The sequence below is a fragment of the Oncorhynchus gorbuscha genome, linkage group LG25 (assembly GCF_021184085.1).
Source record: "Oncorhynchus gorbuscha isolate QuinsamMale2020 ecotype Even-year linkage group LG25, OgorEven_v1.0, whole genome shotgun sequence".
Classification (NCBI taxonomy): Eukaryota; Metazoa; Chordata; class Actinopteri; order Salmoniformes; family Salmonidae; genus Oncorhynchus; species Oncorhynchus gorbuscha.
Window position 1 is genome coordinate 47,892,010 of NC_060197.1, and position 25,583 is coordinate 47,917,592.

General features: G+C 38.6%; 1 protein-coding gene across 1 annotated transcript in view; it reads left to right on the top strand.

Annotated features, from left to right (window-relative positions):
• Nucleotides 1-9,615: 9,615 nt before the first annotated feature.
• The window catches only part of LOC124013929 (endophilin-A1-like), a gene marked incomplete at its 3' end in the record, with an annotated part of 17,949 nt that continues 1,981 nt past the window's right edge, over nucleotides 9,616-25,583 (top strand). The window contains exons 1-5 of the mRNA XM_046328501.1: nucleotides 9,616-9,867; nucleotides 16,920-16,988; nucleotides 19,795-19,867; nucleotides 20,488-20,631; nucleotides 21,437-21,570. Coding sequence (XP_046184457.1) covers nucleotides 9,823-9,867; nucleotides 16,920-16,988; nucleotides 19,795-19,867; nucleotides 20,488-20,631; nucleotides 21,437-21,570 — 465 coding nt within the window. The remainder of the gene's footprint in view (nucleotides 9,868-16,919; nucleotides 16,989-19,794; nucleotides 19,868-20,487; nucleotides 20,632-21,436; nucleotides 21,571-25,583) is intronic.

The window sequence follows — 25,583 nt, forward strand, 5'->3', positions numbered from 1 at the left end:
TAAGACCTAAGGGAAACAGCATATCTAAGACCTAAGGGAAACAGCATATCTAAGACCTAAGGGGAAACAGCATATCTAAGACCTAAGGGGAAACAGCATATCTAAGACCTAAGGGAAACAGCATATCTAAGACCTAAGGGGAAACAGCATATCTAAGACCTAATTATCATTTTGGGTACGAAGGGTCACTTGTTTTAATTATCATTTTGGGTACGAAGGGTCACTTGTTTTAATTATCATTTTGGGTACGAAGGGTCACTTGTTTTCATTATAATTTGGGGTACGAGGGGTCACTTGTTATAATTATTATTTTGGGTACGGGGGTGTTGGAGAAGAATCAGAATTAGTTGGTAACATAGGTAAGATGTTTTATATTCATCATATGTTTGTAAGTTACATACTGTATAATACTGTGGCAGGGTTGCAGTATCTGTTCTCTGTCAAGACTAAGTTATTTGGGACTGAGAGAGGGGAGAGGTCAAGCATGTATCTCTTGGCTCCACAATGTCTGTGTGCCAGTCAGTGTGTCTCTGTGATCTTGTCAAGATAGGATGGATTTGATATATGCCTGTTGATATGGAGGATTGGTTTAGGATCTGAGTTTGAGAAGAGAACATAGTTTAGGAGACAAAGCTGAACGATAAATTATGCCGATGCTGTCTGGCTATGTGTGTCTTTGCTATAAAGGATCTCAGTTGCAATGTGTAAGGGACTCTCAAAAGAATTCATTGATAGTGGAAAGCCTTCCCAGAAGAGCGGAGGCTGGCTGTTATAGCAGCAATGTTCCAACATCTAGTGGAAAGCCTTCCCAGAAGAGTGGAGGCTGTTATAGCAGCAATGTTCCAACATCTAGTGGAAAGCCTTCCTAGAAGAGTGGAGGCTGTTATAACAGCAATGTTCCAACATCTAGTGGAAAGCCTTCCAATGTTAGCAGCAATGTTCCAACATCTAGTGGAAAGCCTTCCTAGAAGAGTGGAGCAATGCTGTTAGGCTGTTATAGCAGCAATGTTCCAACATCTAGTGGAAAGCCTTCCCTGAAGAGTGGAGGCTGTTATAGCAGCAATGTTCCTACATCTAGTGGAAATCCTTCCCAGAGGAGTGGAGGCTGTTATAGCAGCAATGTTCCTACATCTAGTGGAAAGCCTTCCCAGAAGAGTGGAAGCTGTTATAGCAGCAATGTTCCAACATCTAGTGGAAAGCCTTCCCAGAAGAGTGGAGGCTGTTATAGCAGCAATGTTCCAACATCTAGTGGAAATCCTTCCCAGAAGAGTGGAGGCTGTTATAGCAGCAATGTTCCAACATCTAGTGGAAAGCCTTCCCAGAAGAGTGGAGGCTGTTATAGCAGCAATGTTCCTACATTTAGTGGAAAGCCTTCCTAGAAGAGTGGAGGCTGTTATAGCAGCAATGTTCCAACATCTAGTGGAAAGCCTTCCCTGAAGAGTGGAGGCTGTTATAGCAGCAATGTTCCTACATCTAGTGGAAATCCTTCCCAGAGGAGTGGAGGCTGTTATAGCAGCAATGTTCCTACATCTAGTGGAAAGCCTTCCCAGAAGAGTGGAGGCTGTTATGGCAGCAATGTTCCAACATCTAGTGGAAAGCCTTCCCAGAAGAGTGGAGGCTGTTATAGCAGCAATGTTCCAACATCTAGTGGAAAGCCTTCCCAGAAGAGTGGAGGCTGTTATAGCAGCAATGTTCCAACATCTAGTGGAAAGCCTTCCTAGAAGAGTGGAGGCTGTTATAACAGCAATGTTCCAACATCTAGTGGAAAGCCTTCCCAGAAGAGTGGAGGCTGTTATAGCAGCAATGTTCCAACATCTAGTGGAAAGCCTTCCCTGAAGAGTGGAGGCTGTTATAGCAGCAATGTTCCTACATCTAGTGGAAATCCTTCCCAGAGGAGTGGAGGCTGTTATAGCAGCAATGTTCCTACATCTAGTGGAAAGCCTTCCCAGAAGAGTGGAGGCTGTTATAGCAGCAATGTTCCAACATCTAGTGGAAAGCCTTCCTAGAAGAGTGGAGGCTGTTATAGCAGCAATGTTCCAACATCTAGTGGAAAGCCTTCCCAGAAGAGTGGAGGCTGTTATAGCTGCAAAGGGGGAACAAACTCCATTTAAAGCCCATGATTTTGGAATGAGATGTTCGACAAGCAGGTGTCCACATACTTCTGGTCATGTAGTGTATGTATAGATTTTGATTACTGCTACAGTGCTGTTTGTATACAGCCTCGTTTTATATATATATGCATATTGATTTATTTTTACTTTCATTTTTTTTTGTAAATGTTTTCCTAACTCATAATTTTCTTTACTTTATTGTTGGGCTTGTTGGTAAGCATTTCACTGTAAGGTCTACTGTTGTATTCGGTTGTATTCGGTGCATGTGAAAAATGTGAAAAATCTAATTTCATTTAATTGGATTCGCAGTTCTTGATTTCTTGTTTATTTTGTATTTTTTTGTGCGTTAATTACTTGTGTACTTGTTTGACATTTCCATTATTAGGTGCTAGTAATATAAGCAATTCACTTTAGTACCATATGTCACACCCTTGTCCTTGTGATTGTCTCCACCTCCCTCCAGGTGTCACCCATCTTCCCTGTTTATCCCCTGGGTATTTATACCTGTATTCTCTGTTTGTCCGTTGCCAGTTCGTCTTGTTTGTTCAAGTCATTCAGCGTTTTTGTTCTCAGCTCCTGTTTTTCTCCAGTCGCTCTTTTCCTCGTCCTCCTGGTTTTGACCCTTGCCTGTCCTGACTCTGAGCCCGCCCGCCTGACCAGTCTGCCTGTCCTGACCCTGTACCCACCCGACTGACCCTTGCCTGTCCTGACTCTGAGCCCGCCTGCCGTCCTGTACCGTGGACCCACTACTCCGGATTATCGACCCCTGACCTGTTGTTATCGACCCCTGCCTGCCTTGACCTGTTGTTTGCCTGCCCCTGTTGCAATAAACACCGTTACTTCCACACAGTCTGCACTTGGGTCTTACCTGAAACCTGATACCATAAGCACTTTAGTACCTGCTAAAAGGTGTATGTGACCAATAAACTTTGATATAGAAACAATGCTCTCCCGTGGAAAAAGTACTCAATTGTCGAGTAAAGGTATCTTTACCATAATAGAAAAGTGAAAGTAACCCAGTAAAATACTACTTCAGTCAAAGTATTTGGATTTAAATATACTTAAGCATCAAAAATTGTATAAATTGCTCAAATATACTGAAGTATCAAAAGTATAAATCAGCCTTCATATTAAGCAAACCAGAAGGCACAATTTTCTTGTTTATATTTATTTACCGATAGCAAGGGGCACACTAAAACACTCAGACATAATTTACGAAGAAGCATTTTTGTTTATTGAGTCCGCCAGATCAGAGGCAGTAGGGATGACCAGGGATGTTCTTTGATAAGTGTGTGAATTTGACCAGTTTCATGTCCTGCTGAGCATTAAAAATGTAACAAGTACCTTTGTGTGTCAGGGGAAAATGTATGGGGTAAAAAGTAAATTTTCTTCAGGAGTGGAGTAAAAGTTGTCAAATAGAGTAAAGTACAGATACCCGCAGAAAACGACTGTAGTAGTACTGTAGCGACCCGCACAGACAGCTGTGTGTTATGTGTTCGGCTTGTAGCTGGTTGTGTTGTACTTACCAGTTCCCAGTGTTCGCGGGGTCCGACATGCCAATCAACCTGCTATCTGCCAATCACAGGAATGCCTGGGATGTTCTGATGCCGGGCATCCTGGTGGTTGGTGGAGTAGCGTGGAGGGGGTGGGGCATTGGAAGTTAATGCCAGGTTCAGCCTTTGTTCTCTCTCTTTACGTCTGGCCTTCACAAGAGAAGGTCACGGTTGGCTTGTGGTTTCTCTTTCATTTATTTGGCGTGAGCTACAGCCAAACAGTAGCCTGTGTAAAGTTGGGTCAATAAACCGTCAATTCGTAAACTCAATCCTCTGTCTGGACAATTGCTCCTTTATGATCGAGTCAGGTCCGTACACTACTTTCCACCACTGCTCACAAGACTCGATGTCCCTCTTAATGTAGGAAGAATCTAGAAAAACCGCCAGTCCGAATCACATTGTTTCAGCACCATCAAACTCGCAGACAGCGATCTCCTCTCGTGAACATGCGCACTGCCACCTCACGTCACAGACGTGCCTACGTTACAGCTGTCTCTGCACAATACCGGTCAGTACTATCAGGGATCCTTGGGACGTCCATAGAAAGCGGCACATGTCCGGAGCGCCATGCCGGCATCTTTTTTGGGGGGGGGGTAATTGCATATAAAATAAAGTAGCCTATCTCCGGCCCAGATTCACACACTGAGGCAAAAAAGGTTGATCAAAGCGGAATGAAGACGGAATCTACATTGAATAGCAATGGAGATTGAGCATTCATTTCCTGATTCTTGTCAGTGTACGTGTAATTCATGAAGGCACACTTTTAAATATGATTAACTCTTAAAAATCTACATATCAACCATAATCGGACCGACGCTTCAGTGCGTGTCGGTGTGTGCTGCGTGTGTGCCAGTGAGAGTGGGCCATTGCCAGCCGAGAGAGACCGCGACATTTCATCAGAAAGTATCAAATACTGCCTGACAGGCTAACGAGATTACAATTTCAAAACATAATTTAACATAACTAAAGGTGATCTCGCTAGTTAACTATTCATGTGGTTGTCCCCTTTCCACCGGCACTGTAGAACCTAAATAGACCTGCACCGTTGAGAAGCTGGGCTTCCCCTCTATTACGCAGTAGCCATGTAATTAAGACAACATTAAACATATTCTAAGAATAGCCTAATTGACAAATAACTTGCTGTGCATAGATCTCCCCTGAAACATTAATATTGAGCCTTAATATATAAACATGTCTTAGTTAGATACCTTTGAAGTAGCCTACCTTATTCTGTAGACAAACGTATTGGGTTGTAATGTTGCAATATTGCATATCAAGGGTGGCCAATCATCCTCCAGTATAGTTACTGGGTGGCCAATCATCCTCCAGTATAGTTACTGGGTGGCCAATCATCCTCCAGTATAGTTACTGGGTGGCCAATCATCCTCCAGTATAGTTACTGGGTGGCCAATCATCCTCCAGTATAGTCACTGGGTGGCCGATCATCCTCCAGGATAGTTACTGGGTGGCCAATCGTCCTCCAGGATAGTTACTGGGTGGCCAATCATCCTCCAGTATAGTTACTGGGTGGCCAATCATCCTCCAGTATAGTTACTGGGTGGCCAATCATCCTCCAGTATAGCTACTGGGTGGCCAATCATCCTCCAGTATAGTTACTGGGTGGCCAATCATCCTCCAGTATAGTTACTGGGTGGCCGATCATCCTCCAGTATAGTTACTGGGTGGCCGATCATCCTCCAGTATAGTTACTGGGTGGCCGATCATCCTCCAGTATAGTTGCTCGGTGGCCGATCATCCTCCAGGATAGTTACTGGGTGGCCAATCATCCTCCAGGATAGTTACTGGGTGGCCAATCATCCTCCAGTATAGTTACTGGGTGGCCAATCATCCTCCAGTATAGTTACTGGGTGGCCAATCATCCTCCAGTATAGTTACTGGGTGGCCAATCATCCTCCAGGATAGTTACTGGGTGGCCAATCATCCTCCAGTATAGTCACTGGGTGGGATCATCCTCCAGGATAGTTACTGGGTGGCCAATCCTCCAGGATAGTTACTGGGTGGCCAATCATCCTCCAGTATAGGTGGCCAATCATCCTCCAGTATAGTTACTGGGTGGCCAATCATCCTCCAGTATAGCTACTGGGTGGCCAATCATCCTCCAGTATAGTTACTGGGTGGCCAATCATCCTCCAGTATAGTTACTGGGTGGCCGATCATCCTCCAGTATAGTTACTGGGTGGCCGATCATCCTCCAGTATAGTTACAATCGATCATCCTCCAGTATAGTTGCTCGGTGGCCGATCATCCTCCAGGATAGTTACTGGGTGGCCAATCATCCTCCAGGATAGTTACTGGGTGGCCAATCATCCTCCAGTATAGTTACTGGGTGGCCAATCATCCTCCAGTATAGTTACTGGGTGGCCAATCATCCTCCAGTATAGTTACTGGGTGGCCAATCATCCTCCAGGATAGTTACTGGGTGGCCAATCATCCTCCAGTATAGTTACTGGGTGGCCAATCATCCTCCAGGATAGTTACTGGGTGGCCAATCATCCTCCAGGATAGTTACTGGGTGGCCAATCATCCTCCAGTATAGTTACTGGGTGGCCAATCGTCCTCCAGGATAGTTACTGGGTGGCCAATCATCCTCCAGGATAGTTACTGGGTGGCCAATCATCCTCCAGTATAGTTACTGGGTGGCCAATCATCCTCCAGTATAGTTACTGGGTGGCCAATCATCCTCCAGTATAGTTACTGGGTGGCCAATCATCCTCCAGTATAGTTACTGGGTGGCCAATCGTCCTCCATTATAGTTACTGGGTGGCCAATCGTCCTTCAGGATAGTTACTGGGTGGCCAATCATCCTCCAGTATAGTTACTGGGTGGCCAATCATCCTCCAGTATAGTTACTGGGTGGCCAATCATCCTCCAGTATAGTTACTGGGTGTACAAGCTTTTGTTCAAACATTGTAGCCTAAACATCATGTGTGTTCCTTCTGTAGCTCAGTTGGTAGAGCATGGCGCTTGTAACGCCAGGGTAGTGGATTCGATTCCCGGGACCACCCATATGTAGAATGTATGCACACATGACTGTAAGTTGCTTTGGATAAAAGCGTCTGCTAAATGGCATATATATTATCTGCTCAACAGGACTTTAATGAGCAGATTTGGGTGTTTTCAGGGCTGAATCATAAACCAAGCCTGCACAGCCAGCAGCTCTCCAGGAGCTCTCCAGGTGGAGGGTTGACCACATGTTGACACCATGACACTAACCGTGCAGTTCTACTTTGTGGGGGTTTAAGTGCCATGATCAAGGGCACAACGGCAGAAGATGGTAGTTCGACATGGAATCAGACACAGCAGCATTCCAGTGTCAGTAATACCACTGGGCTGGATAATGCCTTTTCATGTAGGCTATAATAATAGTCATGAACATGTGGTTAAAAGCCACAGAGAAGTCATGGAAAAGGTGTATGAAGCCTTTAACAGTGAATAATCAGAGGTCTCGATAAGGTTAGGGTTATAACCCTAGGGTTTAGGGTTAGGGATATAACCCTAGGGTTTAGGGTTAGGGTTATAACCCTAGGGGTTAGGGTTAGGGTTATAACCCTAGGGTTTATAGCATAATGTCATTTGGTTAGGGTTAGGTGTTAGGGTTATAACCCTAGGGTTTAGGGTTAGGGTTATAACCCTCGGGGTTAGGGTTGGGGTTAGGGTTATAACCCTAGGGGTTATTTCATAATGTCATTTGGTTAGGGTTAGGGGTTAGGGTTATAACCCTAGGGTTTAGGGTAAGGGTTATAACCCTAGGGGTTAGGGTTAGGGTTATAACCCTAGGGTTTATAGCATAATGTCATTTGGGTCAGGGTTAGGGTTATAACCCTAGGGTTTATAGCATAATGTCATTTGGTTAGGGTTAGGGTTATAACCCTAGGGTTTATAGAATAATGTCATTTGGGTTAGGGTTAGGGTTATAACCCTAGGGTTTATAGCATAATGTCATTTGGTTAGGGTTAGGGTTATAACCCTAGGGTTTATAGCATAATGTCATTTGGGTTAGGGGTTAGGGTTAGGGTTATAACCCTAGGGGTTAGGGTTGGGGTTAGGGTTATAACCCTAGGGTTTATAGCATAATGTCATTTGGGTTAGGGTTAGGGTTATAACCCTAGGGTTTATAGCATAATGTCATTTGGTTAGGGTTAGGGTTATAACCCTAGGGTTTATGGCATAATGTCATTTGGTTAGGGTTAGGGTTATAACCCTAGGGTTTATAGCATAATGTCATTTGGGTTAGGGGTTAGGGTTAGGGTTATAACCCTAGGGGTTAGGGTTGGGGTTAGGGTTATAACCCTAGGGTTTATAGCATAATGTCATTTGGGTTAGGGTTAGGGTTATAACCCTAGGGTTTATAGCATAATGTCATTTGGTTAGGGTTAGGGTTATAACCCTAGGGCTTATAGCATAATGTCATTTGGTTAGGGTTAGGGGTTAGGGTTAGGGTTATAACCCTAGGGTTTAGGGTAAGGGTTATAACCCTAGGGGTTAGGGTTATAACCCTAGGGGTTAGGGTTAGGGTTATAACCCTAGGGTTTAGGGTAAGGGTTATAACCCTAGGGTTTAGGGTTAGGGTTATAACCCTAGGGTTTATAGCATAATGTCATTTGGGTTAGGGTTAGGGTTATAACCCTAGGGTTTATAGCATAATGTCATTTGGTTAGGGTTAGGGTTATAACCCTAGGGTTTAGGGTTAGGGTTAGGGTTATAACCCTAGGGTTTATAGCATAATGTCATTCGGTTAGGGTTAGGGTTATAACCCTAGGGTTTATAGCATAATGTCATTCGGTTAGGGTTAGGGTTATAACCCTAGGGTTTATAGAATAATGTCATTTGGGTTAGGGTTAGGGTTATAACCCTAGGGTTTATAGCATAATGTAATTTGGGTTAGGGTTAGGGTTATAACCCTAGGGTTTATAGCATAATGTAGTTAGGGTTAGGGTTATAACCCTAGGGTTTATAGCATAATGTAGTTAGGGTTAGGGGTAGGGTTATAACCCTAGGGTTTAGGGTTAGGGTTTTAACCCTAGGGTTTAGGGTTAGGGTTTTAACCCTAGGGTTTATGGCATAATGTCATTTGTGAATTTCGGTGAACGTAGTCTAACGGATCGACTTCATGCACTCCTTTCATCCCAAAATCAGGCCCTGCCTAAACCCTAACCTTATCCACAACCCTAACCTAACCTTATCCACAACCCTAACCTAACCTTATCCACAACCCTAACCTAACCTTATCCACAACCCTTACCTAACCTTATCCACAACCCTTACCTAACCTTATCCACAACCCTTACCTAACCTTATCCACAACCCTAACCTAACCTTATCCACAACCCTTACCTAACCTTATCCACAACCCTAACCTAACCTTATCCACAACCCTAACCTAACCTTATCCACAACCCTTACCTAACCTTATCCACAACCCTTACCTAACCTTATCCACAACCCTTACCTAACCTTATCCACAACCCTTACCTAACCTTATCCACAACCCTTACCTAACCTTATCCACAACCCTAACCTAACCTTATCCACAACCCTAACCTAACCTTACCTTAACTATTTGAAATGTCAACTTCAATGGGGTAGGGACTTCAATGGAGTGGCAGGGTAGCCTAGTGGTTAGAGCGTTGGACTTGTAAGCGGAAGGTTGCAAGTTCAAATCCCCGAGCTGACAAGTTAGAAATCTGTCGTTCTGCCCACAACCCTTACCTTAACTATTTGAAATGTCAACTTCAATGGGGTAGGGACTTCAATGGAGTGGCAGGGTAGCCTAGTGGTTAGAGCGTTGGACTTGTAAGCGGAAGGTTGCAAGTTCAAATCCCCGAGCTGACAAGTTAGAAATCTGTCGTTCTGCCCATGAACCATAAAGGTTTAAAAAAAATATATAAAAAAAATAATGGACGTCCCAAGGATACCAGATAGCATGGGGTGCCAGTCCGAATGATTTCGCTGGTTCTATTTGGACAGAGCGATTCATTCTGTTATGACGAGGGGACACCAGTGTAGACTAGTCTACGCAACGGCAAAACACTCGATAGAAAGAAGAGCGGATTATAATTCCTTGTTTTGAAACCCAGAGGGTGGATAATCGTGGATTACTTGGTGAACGCAAGGGGACATCTGGTGGAACTAGAGCGATGTCTGTCGCGGGGCTGAAAAAGCAGTTCCACAAAGCCACCCAGGTAGGTTTCTGTTACCGGTTCTGTGTCTCTATCGGTACCTCGATCGGGTAGACTATTTTTGTTTCGATTGTGATTGAGATGTTAAAGACACAATATCGTTAGGCTACATTGTCTATGTATCTGTGGCTGGCTCCCACACCCATAGGCCTAACATACCATCACTAGCCTACATGGCGAGCCCGTTCCAAAGGATGCAATAGAAATGTATCTTTGTAGAACATACACTGGGTGGACAAAACATTAAGAACACCTGCTCTTTCCATGACGTAGACTGACCAGGTGAATCCAGGTGAAAGCTATGATCCCTTATTGATGTCACTTGTTAAATCCACTTCAGTCAGTGTAGATGAAGGGGAGGAGACGGGATAAAGAAGGATTTTTAAGCCTTGACACTATTGAGACATGGATTGTGTACGTGTGCCCAGTGGGAAGGTGGGGCAGAGCCTCACATTTTTGGGGGGGGGGGGTTGCCTGTTTTTTTGGCATTAATAAGTGTCACATATCAGTTGCAAACAATGTAAAAAAATAAAAACATTATTTGAGTTAATAAAGCTGCATACAATCAGGTTCTCTTTTTTTTGCTTTCTTGATTAAAGCAGCTCCAAAATGCGGATGTTTCAGTCAGTGCTTTTCTGTGGTGGTGGGGCAGCCAGCAGAAAATACAGAGCGTAGGGGTTGGTAATGTGGACTGATCGTGTCAACATCATACTTTCAAAATCTTAGCTAGTGTAACGGATGTGAAACGGCTAGCTAGTTAGCGGTGGTGTGGTGCTAAAAAGCGTTTCAATCGGTGACGTCACTTGCTCTGAGACCTTGAAGTAGTGGATCCCCATTTCTCTGCAAGGGCTGTGGCTTTTGTGGAGTGATGGGTAACGATGCTAAGAGTGTTGACGTGTGCATAGCGTCCCTGGTTCGCGCCCAGGTCCGGGTCAAGGGGACGAACGTAAAGTCTATACTGTTACATGAGCACAGCACAACAAGGTCCAAAAATGTATTTTATGCTGCTGCATAAATGATGTAATATGCCAGGCAGATGTGTTACTGTAGCTACGAAAGTAATACTAAGTGTATGTTGTGTAGTAAGATGTTAGTAGCCCATGTGTCTCACCCTAATAATTTGGTCTATTTTCCCCTCATAGTTCCGCCTACTGATCTGACTTGGTGGTGCACATGTAGCCTATAACCTGTTTTAGAGAAATGTCATCATCGAATATTGTAAGAGCTTTCATTGCCTGCTTGTATGCCCCCTTTATTTATCCTATGGTTCTGACTTGGTGTACAGGGAGAACACTGTAAGAACGGTCCATGTTCTGAATTCTGTCTCTGTACATTTCAAAAGTGCTGAACAAATAGTTATATTGACTATGGCCGTCTTAGCTCACTCGTCTTAATGTGTTTGTGTCAGTCTCTCTCTCTCTCTCTCTCTCTCTCTCTCTCTCTCTCTCTCTCTCTCTCTCTCTCTCTCTCTCTCTCTCTCTCTCTCTCTCTGTCTCTCTCTCTCTCTCTCTCTCTCTCTCTCTCTCTCTCTCTCTCTCTCTCTCTCTCTCTCTCTCTCTCTCTCTCTGTCTCTCTCTCTCTCTGTCTCTCTCTCTCTCTCTGTCTCTCTCTCTCTCTGTCTCTCTCTCTCTCTGTCTCTCTCTCTCTCTCTCTCTCTCTCTCTCTCTCTCTCTCTCTCTCTCTCTCTCTCTCTCTCTCTCTCTCTCTCTCTCTCTCTCTCTCTCTGTCTCTCTCTCTCTCTGTCTCTCTCTCTGTGTTCTCTCTCTCTCTCTCACTCTCTCTCTCTCTCTGTCTCTCTTTCTGTCTGTCTCTCTCTGTCTCTCTCTCTCTCTCTCTCTCTCTCTCTCTCTGTCTCTCTCTCTCTGTCTCTCTCTCTCTCTCTCTCTCTCTGTCTCTCTCTCTCTCTCTTCTCTCTCTCCATCCCGCTCGCTCTCTTTTTCTCTCCATCTCCTCTCTCTCAATTGAATTTAAGGTCTTTATTGGCATGGGAAACATATGGTTATATTGCCAAAGCAAGACAATAAATTAAAGTGAAATAAACAACAAAAAATGAACTCACAGAAGTTCCAAAAGAATAAAGACATTACAAATGTCATATTATGTCTCTATACAGTGTTGTAACGATGTACAAAAGGGAAAATAAATAAGCATAAATATGGGTTGTATTTACAATGGTGTTTGTTCTTCACTGGTTGATCTTTTCTTGTGGCAACAGGTCACAAAATCCCATCTGTAAACAGCCCACCCATCTACCTCATCCCCATATCCTCCTTTGCACCCCAGTATCTCTACTTGCACATTCATCTTCTGCACATCTACCATTCCAGTGTTTAATTGTTAAATTGTAATAACTTTGCCACTATATGGCCTATTTATTGTCTCACCTCATTTGCACTCATTGTATATAGACTTTTCTATTGTGACTGTATGTTTGTTTATTCCATGTGTAACTCTGTGTTGTTGTTTGTGTCAAACTGCTTTGCTTTATCTTGGCCAGGTCGCATTTGTAAATGAGACTAGCCTACCTGGTTAAATAAAGGGTTAGGGTTATATATATAAATACCTGGTTAAATAAAGGGTTATATATATAAATACCTGGTTAAATAAAGGGTTAGGGTTATATATATAAATACCTGGTTAAATAAAGGGTTAGGGTTATATATATAAATACCTGGTTAAATAAAGGGTTATATATATAAATACCTGGTTAAATAAAGGGTTATATATATATAAATACCTGGTTAAATAAAGGGTTATATATATAAATACCTGGTTAAATAAAGGGTTATATATATAAATACCTGGTTAAATAAAGGGTTATATATATAAATACCTGGTTAAATAAAGGGTTAGGGTTATATATATATAAATACCTGGTTAAATAAAGGGTTAGGGTTATATATATAAATACCTGGTTAAATAAAGGGTTATATATATATAAATACCTGGTTAAATAAAGGGTTAGGGTTATATATATAAATACCTGGTTAAATAAAGGGTTATATATATAAATACCTGGTTAAATAAAGGGTTAGGGTTATATATATAAATACCTGGTTAAATAAAGGGTTATATATATAAATACCTGGTTAAATAAAGGGTTATATATATATATAAATACCTGGTTAAATAAAGGGTTAGGGTTATATATATAAATACCTGGTTAAATAAAGGGTTATATATATAAATACCTGGTTAAATAAAGGGTTAGGGTTATATATATAAATACCTGGTTAAATAAAGGGTTAGGGTTATATATATAAATACCTGGTTAAATAAAGGGTTATATATATAAATACCTGGTTAAATAAAGGGTTATATATATATATAAATACCTGGTTAAATAAAGGGTTAGGGTTATATATATAAATACCTGGTTAAATAAAGGGTTATATATATAAATACCTGGTTAAATAAAGGGTTAGGGTTATATATATAAATACCTGGTTAAATAAAGGGTTATATATATAAATACCTGGTTAAATAAAGGGTTATATATATAAATACCTGGTTAAATAAAGGGTTAGGGTTATATATATATAAATACCTGGTTAAATAAAGGGTTAGGGTTATATATATAAATACCTGGTTAAATAAAGGGTTATATATATATAAATACCTGGTTAAATAAAGGGTTAGGGTTATATATATAAATACCTGGTTAAATAAAGGGTTATATATATAAATACCTGGTTAAATAAAGGGTTAGGGTTATATATATAAATACCTGGTTAAATAAAGGGTTATATATATAAATACCTGGTTAAATAAAGGGTTATATATATAAATACCTGGTTAAATAAAGGGTTATATATATAAATACCTGGTTAAATAAAGGGTTATATATATAAATACCTGGTTAAATAAAGGGTTATATATATATAAATACCTGGTTAAATAAAGGGTTATATATATAAATACCTGGTTAAATAAAGGGTTATATATATAAATACCTGGTTAAATAAAGGGTTAGGGTTATATATATAAATACCTGGTTAAATAAAGGGTTATATATATAAATACCTGGTTAAATAAAGGGTTATATATATAAATACCTGGTTAAATAAAGGGTTATATATATAAATACCTGGTTAAATAAAGGGTTATATATATAAATACCTGGTTAAATAAAGGGTTATATATATAAATACCTGGTTAAATAAAGGGTTATATATATAAATACCTGGTTAAATAAAGGGTTATATATATAAATACCTGGTTAAATAAAGGGTTAGGGTTATATATATAAATACCTGGTTAAATAAAGGGTTATATATATAAATACCTGGTTAAATAAAGGGTTATATATATAAATACCTGGTTAAATAAAGGGTTAGGGTTATATATATAAATACCTGGTTAAATAAAGGGTTATATATATAAATACCTGGTTAAATAAAGGGTTAGGGTTATATATAAATACCTGGTTAAATAAAGGGTTATATATATAAATACCTGGTTAAATAAAGGGTTAGGGTTATATATATAAATACCTGGTTAAATAAAGGGTTATATATATAAATACCTGGTTAAATAAAGGGTTAGGGTTATATATATAAATACCTGGTTAAATAAAGGGTTAGGGTTATATATATAAATACCTGGTTAAATAAAGGGTTATATATATAAATACCTGGTTAAATAAAGGGTTAGGGTTATATATATAAATACCTGGTTAAATAAAGGGTTATATATATAAATACCTGGTTAAATAAAGGGTTATATATATAAATACCTGGTTAAATAAAGGGTTATATATATAAATACCTGGTTAAATAAAGGGTTATATATATAAATACCTGGTTAAATAAAGGGTTATATATATAAATACCTGGTTAAATAAAGGGTTAGGGTTATATATATATATAAATACCTGGTTAAATAAAGGGTTATATATATAAATACCTGGTTAAATAAAGGGTTATATATATAAATACCTGGTTAAATAAAGGGTTATATATATATATAAATACCTGGTTAAATAAAGGGTTAGGGTTATATATATAAATACCTGGTTAAATAAAGGGTTAGGGTTATATATATAAATACCTGGTTAAATAAAGGGTTATATATATAAATACCTGGTTAAATAAAGGGTTATATATATATAAATACCTGGTTAAATAAAGGGTTATATATATAAATACCTGGTTAAATAAAGGGTTATATATATAAATACCTGGTTAAATAAAGGGTTATATATATAAATACCTGGTTAAATAAAGGGTTATATATATAAATACCTGGTTAAATAAAGGGTTATATATATACATACCTGGTTAAATAAAGGGTTATATATATAAATACCTGGTTAAATAAAGGGTTATATATATAAATACCTGGTTAAATAAAGGGTTAGGGTTATATATATAAATACCTGGTTAAATAAAGGGTTATATATATAAATACCTGGTTAAATAAAGGGTTAGGGTTATATATAAATACCTGGTTAAATAAAGGGTTATATATATAAATACCTGGTTAAATAAAGGGTTAGGGTTATATATATAAATACCTGGTTAAATAAAGGGTTATATATATAAATACCTGGTTAAATAAAGGGTTAGGGTTATATATATAAATACCTGGTTAAATAAAGGGTTAGGGTTATATATATAAATACCTGGTTAAATAAAGGGTTATATATATAAATACCTGGTTAAATAAAGGGTTAGGGTTATATATATAAATACCTGGTTAAATAAAGGGTTATATATATAAATACCTGGTTAAATAAAGGGTTATATATATAAATACCTGGTTAAATAAAGGGTTATATATATAAATACCTGGTTAAATAAAGGGTTATATATATAAATACCTGGTTAAATAAAGGGTTATATATATAAATACCTGGTTAAATAAAGGGTTAGGGTTATATATATATAAATACCTGGTTAAATAAAGGGTTATATATATAAATACCTGGTTAAATAAAGGGTTATATATATATATATATAAATACCTGGTTAAATAAAGGGTTAGGGTTATATATATAAATACCTGGTTAAATAAAGGGTTAGGGTTATATATATAAATACCTGGTTAAATAAAGGGTTATATATATAAATACCTGGTTAAATAAAGGGTTATATATATATAAATACCTGGTTAAATAAAGGGTTATATATATAAATACCTGGTTAAATAAAGGGTTATATATATAAATACCTGGTTAAATAAAGGGTTATATATATAAATACCTGGTTAAATAAAGGGTTATATATATAAATACCTGGTTAAATAAAGGGTTATATATATAAATACCTGGTTAAATAAAGGGTTATATATATAAATACCTGGTTAAATAAAGGGTTATATATATAAATCCTTAAGTTTGGGTCAGTCACAGTGGTCAGGTATTCTGCCACTGTGTACTCTCTGTTTAGGGACAAACAGCATTCTAGTTTGCTCTAATTTTTGGTTAATTCTTTCCAATATGTCAAGTAATTATCTTTTTGTTTTCTCATGATTTGATTGGGTCTAATTGTGCTGCTGTCCTGGGGCTCTGTGGGGTCTGTTTGTGTTTGTGAACAGAGCCCCAGGACCGGCTTGCTTAGGGGACTCTTCTCCAGGTTCATCTCTCTGTAGGTGATGGCTTTGTTATGGAAGGTTTGGAAATCGCTTCCTTTTAGGTGGTTGTAGAACTTAATGTGTCTTTTCTGGATTTGAATAATTAGTGGGTATCGGCCTAATTCTGCTTTGCATATGTTATTTGGTGTTTTACGTTGTACTTCTCTCTCTGTCTCTCTCTCTCTCTGTTTCCTTCCCTCTGTTCCTTCTCTCTCTCTGTCTCTCTCTTTCCTTCTCTCCTTCTCTCTCTCTGTCTCTATCTTTCCTTCTCTCTCTCTGTCTCTATCTTTCCTTCTCTCTCTCTGTCTCTCTCTTTCCTTCTCTCTTTCCTTCTCTCCTTCTCTCTCTCTGTCTCTATCTTTCCTTCTCTCTCTCTGTGTCTCTATCTTTCCTTCTTTCTTTCCTTCTCTCTCTCTCTCTGTCTCTATCTTTCCTTCTCTCTCTCTGTCTCTCTCTTTCCTTTGCTCTCTCTCTCCCTGTAGAAAGTCAGTGAGAAGGTTGGAGGAGCAGAAGGAACCAAACTTGATGATGACTTCCTTCAGATGGAAAAGGTCATCATTCTGTTATTCTGTACATAGCAATACTGTGTGTTAGTTGCTTTTAGATATGAACTTGTTTTTAGCATTACCTTGTTTAAAAAAAGCATTACCTTGTTTTTAGCATTAACCTGTTTTAGCATTACCTTGTATTTAGCATGACCTTGTTTTAGCATTACCTTGTATTTAGCATTACCTTGTATTTAGCATTACCTTGTATTTAGCATTACCTTGTTTTAGCATTACCTTGTATTTAGCATTACCTTGTTTTAGCATTACCTTGTATTTAGCATTACCTTGTTTTTTGCACTACTTTTTTAAAGCATTGCCTTTTAGCATTACCTTTTTTAGCATTGCTTTTTTATAACATTACCTTGTTTTAAAAAGGCATAACCTTGTTTTAGCATGACCTTGTTTAAAAAAAAGCATTGTCTTGTTTTTAGCATTAACCTGTTTTAGCATTACCTTGTATTTAGCATTACCTTGTTTTAACATTACCTTGTTTTTAGCATTACCTTGTATTTAGCATTACCTTGTATTTAGCATTACCTTGTATTTAGCATTACCTTGTTTTTAGCATTAACCTGTTTTAGCATTACCTTGTATTTAGCATTACCTTGTTTTAGCATTACCTTGTTTTTAGCATTACCTTGTTTTTAGCATTACCTTGTTTTTAAAAAGCATTAACTTGTTTTTAGCATTGCCTTGTTTTTAGCATTACCTTGTTTTTAGCATTAACTTGTTTTTAGCATTGCCTTGTTTTTAGCATTACCTTGTTTTTAAAAAGCATTAACTTGTTTTTAGCATTGCCTTGTTTTTAGCATTACCTTGTTTTTAAAAAGCATTAACTTGTTTTTAGCATTGCCTTGTTTTTAGCATTACCTTGTTTTTAAAAAGCATTAACTTGTTTTTAGCATTGCCTTGTTTTTAGCATTGCCTTGTTTTTAGCATTACCTTGTTTTTAGCATTACCTTGTTTTTAAAAAGCATTAACTTGTTTTTAGCATTGCCTTGTTTTTAGCATTACCTTGTTTTTAAAAAGCATTAACTTGTTTTTAGCATTGCCTTGTTTTTAGCATTACCTTGTTTTTAAAAAGCATTAACTTGTTTTTAGCATTGCCTTGTTTTTAGCATTACCTTGTTTTTAAAAAGCATTAACTTGTTTTTAGCATTGCCTTGTTTTTAGCATTGCCTTGTTTTTAGCATTACCTTGTTTTTAAAAAGCATTAACTTGTTTTTAGCATTGCCTTGTTTTTAGCATTACCTTGTTTTTAAAAAGCATTAACTTGTTTTTAGCATTGCCTTGTTTTTAGCATTGCCTTGTTTTTAGCATTAACTTGTTTTTAGCATTGCCTTGTTTTTAGCATTACCTTGTTTTTAGCATTAACTTGTTTTTAGCATTGCCTTGTTTTTAGCATTGCCTTGTTTTTAGCATTGCCTTGTTTTTAGCATTGCCTTGTTTTTAGCATTGCCTTGTTTTTAGCATTAACTTGTTTTTAGCATTGCCTTGTTTTTAGCATTAACTTGTTTTTAGCATTGCCTTGTTTTTAGCATTACCTTGTTTTTAGCATTAACTTGTTTTTAGCATTGCCTTGTTTTTAGCATTGCCTTGTTTTTAGCATTGCCTTGTTTTTAGCATTGCCTTGTTTTTAGCATTGCCTTGTTTTTAGCATTAACTTGTTTTTAGCATTGCCTTGTTTTTAGCATTGCCTTGTTTTTAGCATTACCTTGTTTTTAAAAAGCATTAACTTGTTTTTAGCATTGCCTTGTTTTTAGCATTACCTTGTTTTTAAAAAGCATTAACTTGTTTTTAGCATTGCCTTGTTTTTAGCATTACCTTGTTTTTAAAAAGCATTAACTTGTTTTTAGCATTGCCTTGTTTTTAGCATTACCTTGTTTTTAAAAAGCATTAACTTGTTTTTAGCATTGCCTTGTTTTTAGCATTGCCTTGTTTTTAGCATTAACTTGTTTTTAGCATTGCCTTGTTTTTAGCATTACCTTGTTTTTAGCATTAACTTGTTTTTAGCATTGCCTTGTTTTTAGCATTGCCTTGTTTTTAGCATTGCCTTGTTTTTAGCATTGCCTTGTTTTTAGCATTAACTTGTTTTTAGCATTGCCTTGTTTTTAGCATTACCTTGTTTTTAGCATTAACTTGTTTTTAGCATTGCCTTGTTTTTAGCATTGCCTTGTTTTTAGCATTAACTTGTTTTTAGCATTGCCTTGTTTTTAGCATTACCTTGTTTTTAGCATTAACTTGTTTTTAGCATTGCCTTGTTTTTAGCATTGCCTTGTTTTTAGCATTACCTTGTTTTTAAAAAGCATTAACTTGTTTTTAGCATTGCCTTGTTTTTAGCATTGCCTTGTTTTTAGCATTAACTTGTTTTTAGCATTGCCTTGTTTTTAGCATTACCTTGTTTTTAGCATTAACTTGTTTTTAGCATTGCCTTGTTTTTAGCATTGCCTTGTTTTTAGCATTGCCTTGTTTTTAGCATTGCCTTGTTTTTAGCATTGCCTTGTTTTTAGCATTGCCTTGTTTTTAGCATTACCTTGTTTTTAAAAAGCATTAACTTGTTTTTAGCATTGCCTTGTTTTTAGCATTGCCTTGTTTTTAGCATTACCTTGTTGAGGTAGACTTACTCTTACTAGCACTGATATCCATGATTTACTGAGGAAGGTTGACTAGCTGGTGTTGTTACCACATTCATTCATTACATTCCTATGGTCTTACCTACCTTAGTGAACTGACTGGTAGTCACTGTCAGAACAACTGGATACACAAACCATGTAACGTGAAATGTGTGTGTGTGTGTGTGTGTGTGTAGAAGGTGGACACCACTGGTAGAGCAGTGCTGGACATCATGACCAAAACTACAGAATACCTACAGCCCAATCCAGGTGACAACACACACACTGTCTCTCTCTCTCAGTCTCTATTTCTCTCTTCTCTCTCTCTCTCTCTCTCTCTCTCTCTCTCTCAGTCTCTCTTTCTCTCTCTTCTCTCTCTCTCTTCTCTCTCTCTGTCTCTCTCTCTGTTTCTCTGTCTCTCTCTGTCTTGTCTCTCTCTCTCTTCTCTCTCTTCTCTCTCTCTCTTCTCTCTTCTCTCTCTCTCTCTGTCTCTCTCTCTGTTTCTCTGTCTCTCTCTGTCTTGTCTCTCTCTCTCTTCTCTCTCTCTCTTCTCTCTCTCTCTCTGTCTCTCTCTCTGTTTCTCTGTCTCTCTCTGTCTTGTCTCTCTCTTCTCTTTCTCTCTCTTCTCTCTCTCTCTTCTCTCTCTCTCTCTGTCTCTCTCTCTGTTTCTCTGTCTCTCTCTGTCTTGTCTCTCTCTCTTCTCTCTTCTCTCTCTCTCTCTCTCTCTCTCTGTCTCTCTGTCTCTCTCTCTCTCTTCTCTCTCTCTTCTCTCTCTCTCTTCTCTTTCTTTTTCTGTCTCTCTCTCTCTTTTCTCTCTTTTCTCTCTCTCCTCTCTCCTCTCTCTCCTCTCTCTCCTCTCTCTCTCTCACTCTCCCCCCCTTTCCCACCAGCGTCCAGGGCCAAGCTGAGTCTAATAGGGACCATGTCTAAGATCAGAGGACAGGAGAAGGGGATGGGTTACCCCCAGGCTGAAACTCTACTGGGTGAGGCCATGCAGCGCTTTGGACGGGAGCTGGGAGAACAGTCATGCTTTGGTACGTGTTCACACACACACACACACACACACACACACACGCACGCACGCACGCACACACACACACACACACACACACACACACACACACACACACACACACACACACACACACACACACACACACACACACACACACACACACACACACACACACACACACACACACATTTGAGTTGTTTCTGTTTTAACCGGAATTAATGAATTAATAAGTCAATATCCATATGATATCTTGTCACCTCTCCCCCTCCTTCCCTCCCCTCCCTCCCCTCTGCCTCTCCCCCCCTCCTTCCCTCCCCCTCCCTCCCCCTCTGCCTCTCCCCCCCCTTCCCTCCCCCTCCCTCCCCTCTGCCCTCCCCCTCCTTCCCTCCCCCTCCCTCCCCCTCTGCCTCTCCCACCCCCTCCCTCCCTCCCCTCTGCCTCTCCCTCCCCCTCCCTCCCTCCCCCTCCCTCTGCCTCTCCCACCCCCTCCCTCCCCTTCTCCCTCCCCCTCTGCCTCTCCCACCCTCTCCCTCCCCTCCTTCCCTCCCCCCCCTCCTTCCCTCCCTCCCCCTCTGCCTCTCCCACCCCCTCCCTCCCCCTCTGCCTCTCCCACCCCCCCCTCCCCTCCCTCCCTCCCTTCCCTCCCTCCCCTTCTCCCTCCCCCTCTGCCTCTCCCACCCCCTCCCTCCCCCTCCCTCCCCCCCTCCCTCCCTCCCCCTCTCCTTCTCTCCCTCCCTCTCCCTCCCCTCTGCCTCTCCCACCCCCTCCCTCCCCCTCCTTCCCTCCCTCCCCCTCCCTCCCTCCCTCCCCTCTCCCTCCTCCAGGTCTGGCTCTCCTAGATGCTGGGGAGGCCATGGGTGAGCTGGGGGAAGTGAAGGATGCCCTGGATATGGAGGTCAAACAGAACTTTATTGATCCACTGCAGAACCTACAGGAAAAAGACATTAAAGAGATACAGGTAGATATCAGAACTTTATTGATCCACTGCAGAACCTACAGGAAAAAGACATTCAAGAGATAGAGGTAGATATCAGAACTTTATTGATCCACTACAGAACCTACAGGAGAGATACAGGTAGATATCAGAACTTTATTGATCCACTACAGAAACTACAGGAAAAAGACATTAAAGAGATAGAGGTAGATATCAGAACTTTATTGATCCACTGCAGAACCTACAGGAGAGATACAGGTAGATATCAGAACTTTATTGATCCACTGCAGAACCTACAGGAGAGATACAGGTAGATATCAGAACTATATTGATCCACTACAGAACCTACAGGAGAGATACAGGTAGATATCAGAACTTTATTGATCCACTACAGAACCTACAGGAGATATACAGGTAGATATCAGAACTTTATTGATCCACTACAGAACCTACAGGAGAGATACAGGTAGATATCAGAACTTTATTGATCCACTACAGAACCTACAGGAGAGATACAGGTAGTTATCAGAACTTTATTGATCCACTACAGAACCTACAGGAGAGATACAGGTAGATATCAGAACTTTATTGATCCACTACAGAACCTACAGGAGAGATACAGGTAGATATCAGAACTTTATTGATCCACTACAGAACCTACAGGAGAGATACAGGTAGATATCAGAACTTTATTGATCCACTACAGAACCTACAGGAGAGATACAGGTAGTTATCAGAACTTTATTGATCCACTACAGAACCTACAGGAGAGATACAGGTAGATATCAGAACTTTATTGATCCACTACAGAACCTACAGGAGAGATACAGGTAGATATCAGAACTTTATTGATCCACTACAGAACCTACAGGAGAGATACAGGTAGATATCAGAAGTGTGTGTTGTTAAATAAATATTAAATAATGTAGATACATTTTAAATATATGAATGTTATATAAATATTATAAATAAATGCTAAATATCTGTTAAAAAACATTTTGAATACATTTTAAATATTGAATAAATCTTGAATGACTGTAAATGTGAATTAAATAAAAAAATAAATATAAAGTCTTAAAAACTAAGGTGTCATTGTACGCTGATGATTCATGTTTTCTTTTAAAACCACAATACAAAATTAAAAATGTAAAATGTATATAATGAATGTGAATTTTGAGGGCAGAAATGATTAACTATTAAAATACTGGATCTCTCACTAAAGGTGTCAGTCATTCAAAAGTTATACTTCAATCCAAACGGGTTCTCTAGCAGATTAATAAGAATGTCTCACCCCATGTTCTAGAATGTCCTTTTTCATTACAACCTCTTACTTTCGGGTTATTTGAAAAATAAATCATCTCCAAAAATATCGTTATTTTTTAAAACAAGCCACAGAAAGTTGGTTGCAATGTTTAATCCACCAGAAAAGACAGAACAAATAATACAACAAATATTGTGTTTAAACTCAAATATACTAATTATATATACTAATATACTAATATACTAATATACTAATATACTAATATACTAATTATATATACTAATATACTAATATACTAATATACTAATATACTAATATACTACTTATATATACTAATATACTAATATACTAATATACTAATATACTAATATACTAATTATATATACTAATATACTAATTATATATACTAATATACTAATATACTAATATACTAATATACTAATATACTAATATACTAATTATATATACTAATATACTAATATACTAATATACTAATATACTAATATACTAATTATATATACTAATATACTAATATACTAATATACTAATATACTACTTATATATACTAATATACTAATATACTAATATACTAATATACTAATTATATATACTAATATACTAATTATATATACTAATATACTAATATACTAATATACTAATATACTAATATACTAATTATATATACTAATATACTAATATACTAATATACTAATATACTACTTATATATACTAATATACTAATATACTAATATACTAATATACTAATATACTAATTATATATACTAATATACTAATTATATATACTAATATACTAATATCCTAATATACTAATTATATATACTAATATACTAATATACTAATATACTAATTTATATTTTTAAAAAAATAACTATTTTTTCAATAAAAAATAAAAAAATATTTTTTTTTATAAATGATGTCATAAATTGGAATGGTGGATTTATGTCACACACGCAGCTAAAAAATATATATCTGTAGAAACTATGAGACTAGAAAAGATCAGAACTTTTGTGAAACAGCACAGTTAAAAATGGCAAATAGAAATCAAACTGTAAGGACATCAGTAATAGATGGGAGAGGGTAGAGGAAGGACATCAGTAATAGATGGTTGAGGGTAGAGGAAGGACATCAGTAATAGATGGTTGAGGGTAGAGGAAGGACATCAGTAATAGATGGTTGAGGGTAGAGGAAGGACATCAGTAATAGATGGTTGAGGGTAGAGGAAGGACATCAGTAATAGATGGTTGAGGGTAGAGGAAGGACATCAGTAATAGATGGGAGAGGTTGAGGGTAGAGGAAGGACATCAGTAATAGATGGTTGAGGGTAGAGGAAGGACATCAGTAATAGATGGGAGAGGTTGAGGGTAGAGGAAGGTCATCAGTAATAGATGGTTGAGGGTAGAGGAAGGACATCAGTAATAGATGGTTGAGGGTAGAGGAAGGACATCAGTAATAGATGGTTGAGGGTAGAGGAAGGACATCAGTAATAGATGGTTGAGGGTAGAGGAAGGACATCAGTAATAGATGGTTGAGGGTAGAGGAAGGACATCAGTAATAGATGGTTGAGGGTAGAGGAAGGACATCAGTAATAGATGGTTGAGGGTGGAGGAAGGACATCAGTAATAGAGGTTGAGGGTAGAGGAAGGACATCAGTAATAGATGGTTGAGGGTAGAGGAAGGACATCAGTAATAGATGGTTGAGGGTAGAGGAAGGACATCAGTAATAGATGGTTGAGGGTAGAGGAAGGACATCAGTAATAGATGGTTGAGGGTAGAGGAAGGACATCAGTAATAGATGGTTGAGGGTAGAGGAAGGACATCAGTAATAGATGGTTGAGGGTAGAGGAAGGACATCAGTAATAGATGGTTGAGGGTAGAGGAAGGACATCAGTAATAGATGGTTGAGGGTAGAGGAAGGACATCAGTAATAGATGGTTGAGGGTAGAGGAAGGACATCAGTAATAGATGGTTGAGGGTAGAGGAAGGACATCAGTAATAGATGGTTGAGGGTAGAGGAAGGACATCAGTAATAGATGGTTGAGGGTAGAGGAAGGACATCAGTAATAGATGGTTGAGGGTAGAGGAAGGACATCAGTAATAGATGGTTGAGGGTAGAGGAAGGACATCAGTAATAGATGGTTGAGGGTAGAGGAAGGACATCAGTAATAGATGGTTGAGGGTAGAGGAAGGACATCAGTAATAGATGGTGAGGGTAGAGGAAGGACATCAGTAATAGATGGTTGAGGGTAGAGGAAGGACATCAGTAATAGATGGTTGAGGGTAGAGGAAGGACATCAGTAATAGATGGTTGAGGGTAGAGGAAGGACATCAGTAATAGATGGTTGAGGGTAGAGGAAGGACATCAGTAATAGATGGTTGAGGGTAGAGGAAGGACATCAGTAATAGATGAGAGAGGTTGAGGGTAGAGGAAGGACATCAGTAATAGATGGTTGAGGGTAGAGGAAGGACATCAGTAATAGATGGGAGAGGTTGAGGGTAGAGGAAGGACATCAGTAATAGATGGTTGAGGGTAGAGGAAGGACATCAGTAATAGATGGTTGAGGGTAGAGGAAGGACATCAGTAATAGATGGTTGAGGGTAGAGGAAGGACATCAGTAATAGATGGTTGAGGGTAGAGGAAGGACATCAGTAATAGATGGTTGAGGGTAGAGGAAGGACATCAGTAATAGATGGTTGAGGGTAGAGGAAGGACATCAGTAATAGATGGTTGAGGGTAGAGGAAGGACATCAGTAATAG